This window comes from Ochotona princeps, chromosome 8 (genome assembly GCF_030435755.1).
Source record: "Ochotona princeps isolate mOchPri1 chromosome 8, mOchPri1.hap1, whole genome shotgun sequence".
Classification (NCBI taxonomy): Eukaryota; Metazoa; Chordata; class Mammalia; order Lagomorpha; family Ochotonidae; genus Ochotona; species Ochotona princeps.
Genome location: NC_080839.1, coordinates 43,872,745 through 43,889,964, shown reverse-complemented (window position 1 = coordinate 43,889,964; position 17,220 = coordinate 43,872,745). Strand labels below are relative to the sequence as shown.

Here is a 17,220-nt window from a genome sequence, read left to right as displayed (position 1 = left end):
ATAAGACTCATTTTAAAGATTCTGATCAACAATGAGAAGCTCATGCAAGAGTTCAAAGAATTTAAGGAAGCAATAAAGCAAATCAAGGCTGGTATATCAGAAATTAAGAACACAGTAGAGCAAATTAAGAGTACAGTGGAGAGTCTCCAAAATAGAATGAAGCAAGCAGAAGAAAGAATCTCAGAATTGAAAGGTATTTCCTGTCACCAGGGGGAAACAAACAAAAAGCTGGAAGCAGAGCTGGATCAGGCCAAAAAAAAGTATTCAAGAATTGAAAGACTCTATTAAGAGGCCAAATATAAGAGTTATGGGAGTCCCAGAAGGCGCAGAAATAGAAGCTGAGTTTGCAAATGTATTTAATGAAATAATAAAGGAAAATTTCCCTAATCTAGAGGAAGAATTGGGAAACAAGTTCCAGGAGGGGCACAGAACTCCCAACAGGCTTGACCAAAAGCGATCTTCACCACGACATATGATCATCAAGCTCTCTTCAATTGAACATAAGGAAAAGATCCTTAAATGTGCACGTGAAAAAAATCAATTGACATATAAAGGAAAGCCAATTAAGCTCACAGGAGATCTCTCACAGGAAACTCTCCAGGCAAGAAGAGAATGGAGTGACATATTCCAGATTCTAAAAGAAAAAAATTATCGGCCTAGGATAACATATCCAGCAAAGCTTTCTTTTGTCTTTGAAAATGAAATAAAATTCTTCCACAGTAAAGAAAAGCTAAAAGAATTTGCTTCTTCCAAACCTGCCCTACAAATGATACTTCAAGATGTTCTCTTGGCAGTGAAGAGGAATAGCACCTACCAAAACCAAAGGCAAACGGGAAGAACATCCCAGAAAATGACAACAGAAGACTAAACCAATGAACAACCCATTCCTAAAATGACAGGACCAACGTAACACCTGTGTATATTAAACTCTGAATGTAAATGGCTTAAGCTTAATCAAACATCATAGAGTAGTACACTTGATTAAAAAACAAAACCCATCTGCTTGTTGTCTGGAGGAGACACACTTCAACAAAGATTAGCGGAAACTATATCACATGGGTTTTGTTATTCGCTGTTAGTTTCATCTCTTGAAAACACTTCCTTCTGATTAAATCATTCAATGACTCGTATATCATATGGTAGCATCATTTTCTTCAAGAATGTCCTTGATTTTCATTTCTTCAGCTACACATTAGTCATTTAATAGCATGTTATTTAACTTCTTGGTGTTGTAAATTTCTTTTTTCTTCCTGTTGTTGATTTTGTTTTGTGGCTCTTCATTTAAGGGGATGAATAGTAGCTGTGTAATGGAGACTGTCATATCTAGTAACATGTCATTTAACTTCAGGCATTGTAAATTTCTATTTGTTGATTTTGTATCATGACTTTCCATTTAAGGGGATGTATAGTGGTTGTGTAATGGAGACTGGCATATCTAGTAACATGTCATTTAACTTCATGGCATTGTAAATTTCCTCTTTCTGTTGTTGATTTTGAAACATGACTTCATTTAAGGGGATGTACAGTAGCTGTGAAGAGACTAACATTCAGATGTGAGGATGTAGTGTGGTATGCATTTCTGCTTCCAGACAAAGATGGACTTACAATGAAACTGTTTACTATATCTTGACAATAGGATTCTGGACTCTCTGCCATTGTCCATGCCCGCAATGATGGACATATGACTGAGTATGAGGAACTATATGTTAGTAATGATATAGAGGAACTGGGTGGGGAGGGAACTGGGGAGGGGATAAGGGAATATGAAACTGTACTATAAAATAATAAGAATAATAATAAAATGTATAAAAAAACAATGTAATAAAACTGGTTTTAAAAACTATTCCTGCTAAGTCATTGTACTTAGCTTGCTCACTTTTCTTCTTTTCCCAAGTTAGTTCTTAATAGCCTTCAGTTTTGAATATCCTCATGACAAAGATCTACTTCTATGATAATGAAATTATTTCACCAAGATGTGAGGCAACATCCACAGCCTCCGTCAGGCACGGCACATGGGAGACACTCAGTCCATATGTGTTGACTGAATGGATTGTGTAAAAAGCCCGCGACGTCACATCTGTTTCCAATCAAAGAGCTGGCTATAGGTCCCGTTTTATATCCCCGTTGGTTGGCTTGAAAGGCCAATTATAAGCTTTCAAATTTTGCAGAGCAATTATTCTATTCATGTATTTCCTAAAGGGAGAAAAAACAATATGAAACATTTAAAAGACTGGCTTTATTCATGTTGCCCCTTGTAACCAAGGAAAACATCAATTTCACCTTTCTGAATTAAAAACTCACAGATTTAAATGGTTGACTCTACAGTATTTCTGCAGATGAGTGTGTTTGCTTCTGGTTTACACAGAGCACTAATGCAGTAGAAAGTAGGCCTTCTGTGTGCACATGTTTTGAGAATGTACTCTGTGGTGTGCCCCTGGTTTTATAGAGGTACGGAATTTCTATTGGAATCCTGGTTGTGTGAATGACAGAGTGCTGGAGACCCGTCTTGACCCTGCTCCTTAGTCTTATCTCAACGTTGTTTTTGAGTCATCTTTATGCACTTAAATTGTCAGTGCCATTGGAAATGACTGTGTAATTCTGTTTCTGCTGGTGCCCATAACTAATTGTGCTTTTCTGACCTTGTTCACAGAGGGACCTGTCGGGGCACAAGAACATTGTGGGCTACATTGATTCTAGTATCAACAATGTGAGTAGCGGCGATGTCTGGGAAGTTCTCATTCTGATGGACTTCTGTAGAGGTATGCTGCTGAATCCTACCTGTCAGCACCCTTCTCTCACACATCCATTTCAGGGACAGGGGGATGCTTTCACTGTATCCTGAAGCGTGTTGTGCTGGTTTTACAGGTGGGGAACTAAGAGGTTAAAAGACACAAAGCTTTTGTCAGTTTTTGGTTATTCTTTTCATGCAAGTAATAGTGGTACAAACTTTTATAAATGATGAATAAAAAAATCTCTAGTCTTGTTAAGTTTAACAAGGTTTGGTGTTTGTATACAAATGAGAACCAATAGAAACGAATGTGTTTGCGATGGTTTTAAATAAATGAGGACGGCACCAAGACCCACCTCCAAGATGAGCTAGAGGAAGAGCTCAGCTTCCTCAGTCCCTCTTTCGGTATTCTCTTCCTCACTCACCATCCTTGTGTTAAGGAGATAAAAGTATCCTTTCTGTGTGTAACGGAAATGACTGCCCCCTTGGTCTAGAGCTATAATTCTGTAGGGCTTCATTCAAGCAGTGCTGCTGTTAACAATGGAGTTAAGTAGTTTTACTCATGAAACTTCAGACATTTATCTTGGAAAATCTAGAATGTTGCATGAATTTTTTTAGTGTTGACTGTACTTTCTCCAACCATTGTTTGAAGGTGTTATTTTTGGGGGCTCGAGCAGTTGCCATCTACAAATTTAATGTTTAGTATCGTCTTCTGTGATTACCCATAGTTCTAACATTTTCCCTGCCCTTAAAAATACTGCTCATAAGTGGAAAATGTTGCTAATCCCAAAACTGTCATGTTAACCAGTAATTTCGGGTTTCACTATATTAACTATTAATGTGATTTTATAAAATACTGTCATACTTGAAATTGGCAAGTTAATTCCTGCTGCCCGTTCCTTTCTGGACAGTAACCTATGCAGAGGCCAAGCAGTAGGGTTATAAAGGTATCTGCCTGATTTTGTAAGTAAGGTTCTCAATTTTTTGGTGTCATAGATAAAATGTTGGTGCAACATTTCCACAGACCAAGTCACAAATAGCCAGAGAGACCAAGCTGTTCATTAGCACAGACAATGAACCTGTCTTATCCTGCTGTCTGGGCTCATCGTGCCATCTGATTCTTATTAAAAGATATGACAAGTTGAGACTGTGGCCTCGTCTTATACGCGTGAGGGCAGTGTGGTCAGGCAGCCACAGCAGAACTACTTCGCCAGTTTGCTAATGATCTTGAAGATAAAATGAGGGTGGCTCATGTCTGAGTATTTTATAAGACAAGGAAACTAGATGTATGCAAGAGGAGGAACTGGTTGAAGAAAACAAACCCCAAGGTAGAGTTGAAGATCCCTGGGTTTTAGTCTGGCCCTGCCAGTGCCTCAGTCTAGGCAGCTCCTCTTTGACATCCTCTTCCTGTCCCGGGCTCAGTGACATGGCCAAGTGTTAACCGACTCTCCTTTGCTCTGCACCCATCTCAGGAGGCCAGGTGGTGAACCTGATGAACCAGCGTCTACAAACAGGTTTTACAGAGAACGAAGTGCTCCAGATATTTTGTGATACCTGTGAAGCTGTCGCCCGCCTGCATCAGTGCAAAACTCCCATCATCCACCGTGACCTGAAGGTAGGAGGCCGCAGGGTTTCATTCAGCACATAGTGTTTTCTGCCTTGTCCCAGGATGGATAGTCACTGTGGGGATATAGGAGAAGTTTAAGTCATGAACCCTAATATTAAGCTTGTGTTCTGCCTGGGAAGAGAAAATGCAAAGAAAGAGATGTAGCATAGTGATCAATTTTATAATTTAAATAGTCTCCAGAAATTCTTTATGATTATCAAAATATACTGGAGCCTATGTTTTGTTTTTCCTGTTGTAACTCCCAAATTCACTTATGTGATGGTCACGAAAAGGAACATGTTAATTTAAATTAATTGTAAACAGTGATGCTTGGTTTCTCAAGTCTATTTCTTGGCTTGCAGAATCCATCAATTGATTTATTTTCAAAATTTATCCTACTAATTGGCATTGGAATACACTGTGCCTTTCATAGTGTAGTTACTTGACAGTGTTTGTTGAATAGAATTGGCACCTTGCCTAAGTTTTAGCGTAGTGTTTACCAAACACCAACTATGTGCCATGTACTTTACCATATTGCGTGTTCACTGTTTTGGGAGGAGGAAGTTTTTCATCACACTTAATGGTTGAGAAGACTAAGGGGCAGAGAAATTACGTGACTTGTCCAAGATCATGTAACTAGAAAAAACCAGAAGCAAAGTTTGAATGAATCAGCCTCTCAAACTCTAAATTATTGCTTCCTTTCATTACACCTGTGCTTCATGAAAACATGCCCCATGACTAATAACCTGTATCAGCAATGCACCCCTCTCCTTCCTGCCACTGTGTGCTTGTTTAAACACAGGTTGCTAGGTTCTGCACTGAAGCTTTGGAGGTAGAACTTAGGGGGTAATGCGGAAAACCTAGGAATTCATATCTTTATAAGTGTCCAACCTGGTTTTTGTATACTGTGAAGTTTGAGGATCACAGCAGCAAACTTGGATTTCTTAAGCCCTTAAAAATGTTTATATGTGGGCCCGACATGGAAGCCTAGTGGCTAAAGTCCTTGACTTGCACGTGCCGGGATCCCATGTGGGTGCTGGTTTGTTTCTCTGCGGCCTCACTGTCCATCCAGCTGCCTGCTTGTAGCCTGGGAAGGCAGTAGAGGACAACACAAAGCCTTCGGATCCTGCATCCGCATGGGAAACCAGGAAGAGGCTCCTGGCCCCGGCTTCAGATTGGCTCAGCTCCGGCCATTGCAGCCACTTGAATTAGCGGATGGAGCATCTTCCTCTCTGTCTCTCCTCCTGTCTGTATATCTGACTTTTCAATAAAAATAAATAAATCTTTAAAAATTGATATATAATCCACAAGCTATAAAATGCATCCTTTTATACAAGTGTATAATTTGGTAATTTTCAGTACATTTGCGAAAGCTGTGCAGCTGTCACCAGTATCTTTTTCCAGAAAGTTTCATCAGCAACCACTCCCCACCACCACCAAAAGAAAGCTTGTGTCCATTAAAAGTCAGGATTCACTGAAGCCACAGCACTGTGAATAGGAGCGAGTGGGGCAGGGGGCAAGCCTGGGTCAGCCCACCGCGGACATTGGTGAGCCTAGTGTGAGTCTGCTGGTTCACCGGCAGAACTGAGAAAAGCTCTCGCTGCCCTGCTGGCCTCCTGTGTGGTCTTTCTTTTCCATTGCAGATAGGAAATAGCTAAAGGCAGTGCCTTTTCCTAAGCTGCTGTGTTCCAAAAATAACTAACAGAAGTGCTGTTCTATATTGAAGGCCTCTCTTCAGATATATTATTGTAACCCTTTGTTTCCTCCAGTTTTGATTTTTTCTGTTTCAGAATAAAGATCCTAATAGCCGTTCCTATATCATAGAGCTGGGAAGTGCACATAAGCCAGCTCACTCTTTTTAGCTGTGAGGCTTGTTAGCAGGACAACAGGACAAGGCTGTGACCTCACAGCTAATTAGAATCAGAACAGCAGCTGAAGTTTTTGTTTCCAATCCTGTCTTCAAGTCTTATCAAATTTGCTTTGATATTTTTCTTTTACTATACTATTTTTTCCAAACACTTAAGAAAGGAAAAGAAAGGGTTAAGTTTCAGCAAGTACATTCAGGTTGAAAAGTCATAGAGGTCTCCTTTTTCCTTTTTTCCCCTTTTTTTTTTTTTTTTAAGAAAAGAGGTTTTGATCTCATGAAAGCACAACGGGATAAAAGATTCTTGCCCCCTTTTTAGAAATGAGGGTTTGAAAACACATGTATCTAATCCTCCAAGCTTCTCAGTGGTAGTAAACTTTCTGGCTGACATGTCCTACCTGTTTGCAGTAATATCAAGGTGAAGAGATCAGTAGGAGGTGGCTTTCCAGAGCCTTTAGCTAGAGCCAGAAGCACAGCTTAGAGTGATGACTTGAATAGCCCTCTTAAGCTGATAGGTTAGGGTTAGTCAGTGGCATTGAACTCTCCAGTAACTGAACAATTTGAGGATTGTAAACAGTGGTAATCAATGTTGAACTTCACCCTAAGATACTTTGCCAAAACCATAGTTGCTGTGTAAATCCTCTGAAGCTCTCAGAAGATGGTATGTGAATATCCAGTTGGCTATCAACCTTCCAAATCTCTTTTCTTCACTGCCCACCATCCTTCCACCTAACTCTTTCCGTCACTGTTGACCTTACTTTAGCTTTGCCCTGGTCACCTCTCACATGGACCATTGTACCTGCCCTTATGCTCTTCCCTCTACTTTGCTCCCTAGAGCAAGTTAATTTTCCTAGACTGGTCATTTTCATGTGCTGCTGGCTTGTTGCAAGTAGTTAAATGCCCCCTCTTCAGCCTGCCTTCTGCTTCTCTTCTTTGCCAAACGTAACTGTTCATGATCCTTAACTGCATCATGCCCAGCAGTGTGGTGGGTGAGGGTCTGATCCCAGCAGTCAGGCAGCCTAACCTCATTGCAACCCATATCAACCTTGTGACCTTAGACAAGTTAGGCCTGTTCTCTAGCCTGCCTTTTCTCATTTGTTAAGGGGGAAGATGAGACTTTGTAGCAGTAACCTGAAACAATTGGAGCAAAAGTATATGGAGCAGTGTCTCAGACATTGTTACGTGCTGATATTTACAAGAGCATAATTAGCTTTGGAGGCTGTTGTTATTACCACTGCTTCTTCTGTGCTTCTTTCCTGTTATTAGTTTCAATAGCTAAGTCTTTACTTTCTTCCAAAACCCAATATTCACTCATCTCCTTCCCTGCTGTATCCCAGCTTCCTCTCCAAGATAGCAGCTGGCGCACTGCTAGTGACCTGCCTCCAGGCCTGAGGCACTTCAGGCACCCACCACCGCTGCTTCTCAGGGCCTGTGTGCTGCTTCTCTGCTTGGAGTGCTTCTCCCTTAGCTGTCTGCAACTGTTTCTCCATCATTCTATTCTCTGCAATGCTCATCAGAAAGACCTTCCTGACCATGTTATATAAAAACAGCATCCTCTTCACCTTGTATTTAATCTGCGGAAATTTTTTCCATAATTTTTATCACTGTCAGGCAGTTACAATGATTTCCTTATTTCTTGGACCCTTGTTCTCCTTGGACTCTACTAGGCTGCATAAGAAAATCCATCTGGTCGTGGTTACAGACTTACCCTCAGAACCTGGATAAGTGCTTGCACGTAGCAGAAATTCAGATTGTTGCCTTAGTTAGTGCTGGTAACATCTTCCATTTGCATAGGGAAATTTGTAATTTGCTTTATTATACATGTTCTTACTTGCTTCCTAACAGCAGTGATGAAAATATGATCAACTATACTTTTTAAAAACAAAAAGATTTATTTATTTTTAATGGAAAGTCAGATATGCGGAGAAGAGGAGAGACAGAGAGGAAGATCTTCCATACACTGATTCACTCCCCAAGTGGCCACAACGGGCAGAGCTGAGCTGATCCGAACCTAGGAGTCAAGAGCTTCTTTCCAGTTTCCCACGTGAGTGCAGGGTCCCAAGGCTTTAGGCCATTCTTGACTGCTTTCCCAGGCTACAAGCAGGGAGCTGGATGGACAGTGGGGCTGCAGGCACACAAGCCAGCGCCCATATGGGATCCCGGCACGTGCAAGGCCAAGACCGCAGCCACTAGGCTGTTGTGCCAGGCCTGATCAGCTGTAATTTGCGGAAGAGAATCAAGCTAGAAGAGGCAGGAAAAGTTGTCCAAGGTCAAATACCTCAAATAGACTGATGTCTTCTTCCCTTCCCACCTTTCAAGCCAGTGTTGTTGCTACCCACCATGCTCTGTTGGTGGGGCATTGACAGCAGCCAGTCTGGCCATAAAGATTTTCAAAGCCATTATATGTCATAGGGAAAAACCGAGAGCCAGTAGCAAATATAGCAAAGCGATTTCATAATCTCATTTGATTCTCCCCACAGGTTTGCATAGTAGGCCAGAGCAAGGGTTACTGTTCTTATCAGCCCAACAGTGGCCCCATCTGTATTCTATGCTTTGTTTACTTAGTCCTCCATTCCGCCAACAGTGATTGTCATCCCTAAAACTTCTTAGCTGGTGTTCCAATGTAAAGTATATTCTAGCATTACAATTGTAGATGCTGACTTGGAAAAGAAATATACACATACAGTAAAATCTTGGTTTCACAGGAGCCCTGGAAGGCTCATGAGGCCGGGGAGGAAGATAATTGCTAAGTGATATTGGATACGTGATTCCATCAGCCACTTTCGAGGGTCATTGGTGTGTTTTGTGCTGAAACAGGGGTTTTTGGGAATACGTAGGCATGATGCAATGTACTCTCCTCAGGGATCTTTTTTTTAAAAAAAGATTTTTTTTTTTTATTGGAAAGTCAGAGAGACAGAGAGGAAGATCTTCTGTCCATTGATTCATGAGCTGCGCTGATCTGAAGCCAGGAACCAGGAGCCTCTTCGGGTCTCCCATTCGGGTGCAGGGTCCCAAGACTTTAGGTCATCCTTGACTGCTTTTCCAGGCCACTAGCAGGGAGCTGGATGGGGAGTGGGGCTGCTGGGATTAGAACTGGCGCCCATGTGGAATCCGGGCATGTGCAAAGCAAGGACTTTAGCTGCTAGGCTACTGTGCCGGGCCCTCCTCAGAGATCTTTTAATGAGACTTACATAATATGTGAGAGGGCTAATGCTGGTGCATAGTTAAAAAAAAGAAGTTGATATAGTTTTTCGGCACATGGCCAGAGTAACCATTTCAGACATGTCAACTGTACAATCTCTATTGTACTTGCTCAGTTCTGCAATATGATCTGTGAACTGTGACTTGCAGGCCTTGATGACTCCCTTCCTATTGACAGTAAATTCTGTGGATTTTTGTTGTGCAATCACAGAAGGTTTAGTTGACTTGGTCAAGGTCTTTAAAAATGCTAGCTTGAAATTGAGTAGTGGAGAGTGACCAGCTGAGTAAAAAGATGAGTTATGAAATCCAGGGGATTTGGAGGAGACATTGAACAAATCAATCTGGCTAGTGTGTAGATACTTGGTTCTTCATTAAGTGGATTTGTGTTATAAAAGCATTTCTAAACATAGAGAACTAAAGAAACCGTGTTCTAAGTTACTTGTGGCTAGAACATTGGGCAAGTACAAAGTAATGGTTACCATTGGGGGTCGAAGGTGAGAACCTTCCGCTGGCCTTGCAGAAATTTAATGGCCTGGCCTTTTCTAGACTCAGGTTTACTTCCTGGCGTTACTTTGTGACTTTTGCCAGGTAACTCACTCCAGGTCTGTTTCTCCATGTGTAGTTGCATCCCCATTGCTTCAGGGATGTGGGTAATCACCTTGTTAGTATGAGGATTTAGTGAGAAAACCCATGTAGTAGTAATACTAGCAATAATATACGTTCAATAGATGATGGCTCCTGTCTCTATAACCTCTGAATTAGATGGAAAAATCAGTGTTGCTTTGTTGGGATGGTTTTCGATTCTTAGTGACTGTATAAAGATAGCTTGGCTGTTCTACTTTATGTAAATAGATTAAATTAGTGAGCTTTATAGAAAAAAAAATGTCGATGGTGGAAATATTTGCCTGACTCAGCTTTATCTCAAGGGAACAAATCTATCCTAATCATTTTTATTTCATAATACTGTGATTAACAAGAACCTGCCTGTAGGTCAGTAGCCATAGTTTATATTATATGTGTGGATTATACTCCAAGGTCAAAAATTTACAGTGATTCCAGGTTAGTGTTATCATGGGTATGCCAGCCTGTCCCCTCTGGAAGAACAAGAGACTCAGACCAATCTCAAAGACTTCCTGCAGGTTATGTTCCAGGGAATACAAGGTAACGACAGCAAAGCCTTCTTGCAACAAAGACTTCAGATATTGAAATTAACAGATACAAACTATCAGACTATAAAATGTACTAAATATATATATTTTAGGAACATGTAGAAACAGGTATTGAACGTGTAGAAACAAAAAGCTCTTGTAACTGGTGAGATATTTTTAGAAGAACCAGTAGTTGGAAGAGGAAAACCTGGGAATATTTGGTGATTACTGTCTTACTTTTTCCAGAGCAGTATGTGTATGGAAAGAAGAGAGAGGTTTTTGATCATTGCATCTAGAGGTGGGAGCCATGGAGAGCTTCTTAGGCTGGAAGAAGGCAGGAGCAGAGCTCCAAGGCTTCTGAGTGTGAGGACTGTGCAGAGGTGAGGGTGCAGCTGGCAACCTACAGACACAGGCTCTAACTCAACACTGGAATTTCCTCTGTTTGCCCTTTCTGCCCGAATTTTGCTCTGTTACGCTGCATTTCCTTTTTGTTCTGTGTGGGATGACCCCTGTTGAGATCCTCGGAGAATAACTTTTCTGTGCAAGTTCATGAAAGTACCAAAAAATAAAGCAGTTTTGTTTATCTGACAATAAAACCAAATTTTAACATGCATTGGTAAATATTGTCTTGGAATGAGTGACTGGCCAATGTCTTTCAGGTTGAAAATATCCTCTTGCATGACCGAGGCCACTATGTCCTGTGTGACTTTGGAAGCGCCACCAACAAATTCCAGAATCCACAAACTGAGGGAGTCAATGCAGTAGAAGATGAGATTAAAAAGTAAGCCTTTTCTCCTTTCTTATACTTCCTTCCATTATTAGTGAGCAAGTTCAGCATCAGCTTTGGGTGGTGCTAGCCAATTTTCCTTTTCACGCTGGGGTTGTTTGATTCTAAGTGAAAGAAGAGCAGGGGCCTCACAAGTATTGATGAGGAGAGTAAAAGGAAAGCTTTTTTAGAATACTCTATCAATGTTTCTGTGGTTGTTGCACATAGATAGTTTGACTGACAGTGTCATGTGACCTGCAAAAATATAAGTGATGCACACACCATAAAAGAACTGTCATATTTTAAGTGTAATTACAATAACCATGATACAATCAGTCAGACAGATGTGCCTTTTACTGAACTTCAAATTGCTGTTTTCTCCCTACAACCTAGTGAAATGAAGGTGAGTAGGTTATTTAAGTCCCTACAGACACTGAGTCATCAGCATCCATGAAAGGAAGCTTCTTTAGATTTGTGGGTCTTGTAAGAACCTGACTCTCCTTTCCTGTCCAGTGTTGGACTCTGCACAGACAACAGTGGTGTTGCTACTAAGAAATCATCGGGCTAGCCAACACACTTATACCCTGATCTTTCTCTCCCACTGCCCATCTCACCTATCACGCAGGCAACAAGCCTGAAGAAGTGAGGCTTCAGATTTAGGGCCTTGATAAACACTTAAACCAGTTCTGTCTGGGATCTAAAATAGCACAATCACATGTTGGTAATGCTGAAATGCTCACTTGAGGATGTACTTATACTACTCTTAAGATACAAAACCACTTAGAGGGAAATTGTTGTTTTGGCTCCATTCCAGGAGCAATGATTGGGAACTTGATCCCATCTGCTCCCAACTCCAGCCAGAGTCCACTTTCTACTATTTAATTTCCTAACCAGAGTTGGGTCTCTGTGTTGAGTCTGTGGGTTTACCATTTTTAAAAGTAAATCAGCAAATACAACTTCAGGCAACAAGGATTTGTAGAAGATAGTGTCACTTGAACACCCAAGGAAAGTGGCTTTTAAGGATTTATTCAGTGCTTCAGCGCCTTGAGTCCCCGTATGTATGTTCTTAGGTAAGAAGGTGTGATGATAGGATGGCCACAGTGTAGTGATACAATTTTACCACGGACAGTTTTTTATTTTATCTTCACTGATATTTTATACTTTCTTCCATAGATAACCACAGAAAAATAGAATTCTATATATGTTTTAGAAATTAAATTTACTACTGCTTCTGGTTTTTTTTATTATAGCATTGACATATTTAACAAAACCTGAATCTCTTGGTCGTAGATACACAACACTGTCCTATCGAGCACCAGAAATGGTCAACCTGTACAGTGGCAAAATCATCACCACGAAGGCAGACATTTGGGTAGGTGTCAACTACCCTGTCCACACCCCAGATGTTGGCAGTCTTGATTGTAGATTCCCAAGTTCAATGCAGACAGGGCAATAGTGTGACAGCACCTGTACCATATCATGGTCTACCTGTCCTTGGGTTGTTCCTGATGTGAAGGGACCAACTTACTGCTTCTTAGGGCTAAGGAAGTTGCACCAGAGCTCTGTTAAAGTTATTCAGATATTTTTTCATATCTAATACTACTAGCTTTTATGAGCAAACCATGCGAGATACTTGTTCTGTACTAGAACCTGGGTTGGTGTTGATGACAGTAATAATGGAAGTCACCTGCTAAGTCATGAAGTTGGGCTCTAAATTTAAGTTTTTGATAGATTGAAAGTAAAGAGTTTTTACATATGTTGGTGAGGTGGATGGTGCCAGTATCTATTATTAGAGCCATTTGCAATTATAGTAAGTAAGCCATTAGTAGTAATGTGCTTTTTAAATTTTTTTTTAGGCTCTTGGATGTTTGTTGTATAAATTATGCTACTTCACTTTGCCATTTGGGGAGAGTCAGGTGGCCATTTGTGATGGAAACTTCACAATTCCTGATAATTCTCGATATTCTCAAGACATGCACTGCCTAATTAGTAAGTATTAAAGTTTCTAGTTTCACGTTTTATATCTAATCAGTAGAAATGAACTGGACGATAAAGAGGTTAAGTTCCAGGAGCAATGAGTTAGATTCAGAGATAAAGAAATTAGTTGACAATTGTTGGGAGCTCAAAGATAAGGTCTGGTTAGAATGATGGGTCTTTTTGTTATAACTCTAAACTCTATTTCCTACCTAAGCCAGCTGCCCAGACAGAAATCCTAATTGTGCTTTGAGCAGTGTTCTGTGTGAAAGCTCTGATAGCAAAGGAAACCCGCTGACTCATAGCAAGTGGTAAGAAATTCATCTTTGTAAAACTTGAAGCAATTCAAATGAACATAATTGCAGTGCATCAGCTGGAGTGAATGTATCATCAAGAATGTATAACTCCGTGGAACTTGGTATTTCTTCTCATTTAGGTTAATCATTGGATTGTGATGACAAACATCTAAACTCAGTGCTTTGTTTAAAACAGTCTTAGATTCTCCCACTCTTTCATATCTTCACAGCAAGCATATGTACTAATCATCATTGACCAGATGGTAGAATAATCTTAACAAAACCCCTTATACTAAAATGCTAAAGAAAGATGAATTGATCTTTCCACATTGGTCAGTACATTTAGCAACAAGGTTTTAACTATTACAAATTTTTAAAGAAGATTTATTTACTTATTTTGAAATTAAGGGAAAGACAGATAGTTGGATTGTCCATCTATTGGTTCACTTCTCAGATGGCTGCAATGATAGAGGCTGAGCCAGGCCAAAGCTAGAGCCTGGAACTTCATCCAGGTCCCCCATATGGGAGGCAAGGAAACAAATGCTTGAGCCTTCTTCCAAAGTTTTCTCAGGCACATTAGCAGGAAGGTGAATCAGAAGTGGAGTGGCTAGGATTTATACCAGTGCTCATATGGATGTCAGCATCGAAGCTGCCACTTAACACACTGGCCTCTCATTTAATTCTTAAAGCCTTTTATATTCTAAGCATAATTATCCCAGTTATGCAAATGGAGAATCTGAAGCTGAGAAGGTATAGGTAACTAACCCATATTAAGATACAGTTTATAAGTGGCTAGCCATTCCATTGTACTGACTTTATTTATCAGTTTCTTCCATTCATTAACAAAAAAAAAGGGGGGGAAATATTTAAAGGAATAAATTATGGCATTTAATGATCATTGGATTGTTTTCAGAGGTAAAGCATTCTGTCCATTTTAGAGTTTCTGCTATATAAACAGAATTGGCAAAAATTGCCAAATTGACATTAGACTAGTAGGATTTTTATTGGTAATAATTTTATTTCCTTTTAAAAATTTGTTCAGTAAATTTGTAGTAGGAAGACAGTTCCTTATGACTTTTTATTTGCCATTGACCTCTTTCTCATACACCATTCCAGTTTGCAAATTATTTGGATCTCACTGTTACCCTAAACTCACAGGTCTAAAATTTAGTTTATGACTATTGTCCCTCCCTTTTTTTTTTTTTTTTTTGCTCCCCAGTATAAGGTTCCCCTGTTTTCAGTTTCTCTAAGTGGTATGAGCTATCAAAACATGAGTGATATTTAAGATTTTCTTTGTATCTGGCTATCAAGAGGAGAGGAGGAATCAGTTTTTTTCTTCTTTTTTCCTTGAGTTTCTCTTTATTTTATTCTCTCTGTTCTCAACTCTGTGTCAATAATACAGACAGACCGTCTACTCATGCCTGCACTGGTGGATCGACCACCAGCTGCTCTCCTCTCTTCTGTCAGTGCAACCCATCCTTACCACAAGCTTCATCTTATGAAATATCACCCTCTCAGTAAAATGTCGTTGTTCGGTAAACTTGAGCAGCTTGCTAGTGATCCCACAGCCTGGCATTTAAGAGCCTTCTTTTATGTCTGCTTGCATCCTACCCACCCAGCCTTCTCTCCACCCCATCCTTCTGGCTTCTCTGTTTCCTTACAGCAGGGCATTCGCCTGCCTTTTGCCAACTCATGCTTTGCTTAGGCCGCTGTCTCACCTGGAGTGACTTTTTTCTGCTTTCCCCCTGCCTGAGTTCCGCCCATCCTCTTCTGAAAGACCTCCCAAGGCCTCAGCCCCACTGAGCTTTTCTGAACTGAGTATCTGAACCATTCATTTATTACTTAAGCAGCAAGCTGCCTTGCATTGTTGCTTGTATATGGATGTGTGTGTGTGTGTTTGTGCCTTCCCAAATATTTTTTTTTCCCGTGATAGGTTTCCCAGCTTCAGAGAGGTCTGTCCTAGCTTCTAGGACCTAGAAATAGATGGGTGATCTGTAGATGAGAATGAAAATAGATCTTTATTACTTCTAATTCCTTTTGCACTGTAAATCAGCTAGTATCTCCAATAAAAGAGTAGTGTAGGCATTCATGAGGTTTGGATTTTAGGTATAACTATCAACAACAATGATTTCTTTAGCAGGAGAGTATGAGCCAAGATAGCCAACCAGAAGCAGGATCCTGGACCCTTCTAAGTATCAAAAGATGAAGGTAGTAGCCTTTCCTAGTGAGAGTCTGAGTCCTTGTATGAGGCACAGAATGTGAACTTCAAAGTGCTGTTGTTACCCTTCACATACTTCATCTTCCTGTGAATGTTAACTATTTTAACGAAGTTAAAATTTCCCTGTCTATGATGGTAAGAAAAGGGCTAATTTATTGATTTTATGAGGAAAAGCTGTAAAAAACAATAAGATTTAACAGTAGAGAAACTGTTTTTAGCTAATGTAATAACTTAGGATATAATTAAATGTATTCACGTTTCTCCTAGGGTATATGTTGGAGCCAGACCCTGATAAAAGGCCAGACATTTACCAGGTCTCCTACTTCTCTTTTAAACTACTCAAGAAAGAATGCCCAATTCCAAATGTGCAGGTATGTGAATGTTGTTTTTTAAAGGAAGTAAACATTATCAGATTGCCATTTTGAGTTCCTGCGGTGTTAATCAGCTCTTTAAGTGAATGTAGATGGCCCTTGCTTTATTTCCTGGGGTCACTCAAGCAAAAGTAACTGAGAAACAATTGCTATAAAGGGAATCCACTTTTCCCATGGAATTTAATTATCAAACCAAGGCAGTTACACTGAACAACAACAACAACAAAAATGCCCAGGGGATTGAGTTGACCGCTCTGGCTGAAGGTGTCCAATTTCCTGTCTTGTCATCTTTTTACTGAGGGCCACGTGCCTGTTGTTTCCTCAGGCTGCTTTCCTGAGGCAAACCCTGAACTTGCCCCCTTGCCTAAGCTCCTCCTCTCTGTTCCCTCTCCTTGGCAGCAGTGTTCCTGAGTGCACATCTGCTGTTAGCTGTATCTATAACTCATCCTTGTTCTTTTTCCTTTACCCTCCCTGCAGCAGAAGGCCATAAGAATGTTTCCTATACTTGTAATCTTAAACTCTGTACTTTTAAGTTTCCAGAGTAAATTGCTTAGAAGCACCCCTTTTGCAATCTGGATATATTTTTCAAGTCATGTTATGACCTAGTTATCTTGAAGAATTTACCGTAATGGCTTACTGTAATTCTCACCTTAAGTTTTCTTTCTCTTTCTTACTTTCCCCATTTGTGAACATTTTATTGAAGTCTCTACTATGACTAAAGGGTACAGATAAGAGAAATCCTTCTTTCATTCCCACATTTGGAATCATATGCAGAGCTCATTCAGATAGACCTCGAAATACTGACTTTGTTTCTGGTAAGATTGAGTCAGAGGACATAGCTTGAACAGTCAGGCTCCCTGGCATTAGATCCACCTGCCTCAGGTGTAAATGCCTGATTCCCAGGGGACAGGCTCTTCCCTAGCCAAGAGAAGGCAAAGGTGAGCCAGACAAGCTCATTTCTTTCCCCTCCCAGGCTTCTCCCTTCAATTATGCTTCTCACTTGGGAGAGGACTGCTTGAAGGATGAGCTTTTTAGCCTACATTCCTTT

At 40.4% G+C, this 17,220-nt stretch overlaps 1 protein-coding gene across 9 annotated transcripts in view; it reads left to right on the top strand.

Moving 5' to 3' along the window:
* Positions 1 to 17,220, top strand: part of AAK1 (AP2 associated kinase 1) — a 170,747-nt gene that overhangs the window by 99,900 nt on the left and 53,627 nt on the right. For all 9 annotated transcript variants that reach the window (XM_058667913.1, XM_058667914.1, XM_058667915.1 and 6 more), the window contains 6 exons: positions 2,651 to 2,759; positions 4,201 to 4,343; positions 11,207 to 11,328; positions 12,604 to 12,685; positions 13,170 to 13,302; positions 16,069 to 16,172. In XM_058667913.1, the coding sequence (XP_058523896.1) occupies positions 2,651 to 2,759; positions 4,201 to 4,343; positions 11,207 to 11,328; positions 12,604 to 12,685; positions 13,170 to 13,302; positions 16,069 to 16,172 (693 nt within the window). The remainder of the gene's footprint in view (positions 1 to 2,650; positions 2,760 to 4,200; positions 4,344 to 11,206; positions 11,329 to 12,603; positions 12,686 to 13,169; positions 13,303 to 16,068; positions 16,173 to 17,220) is intronic.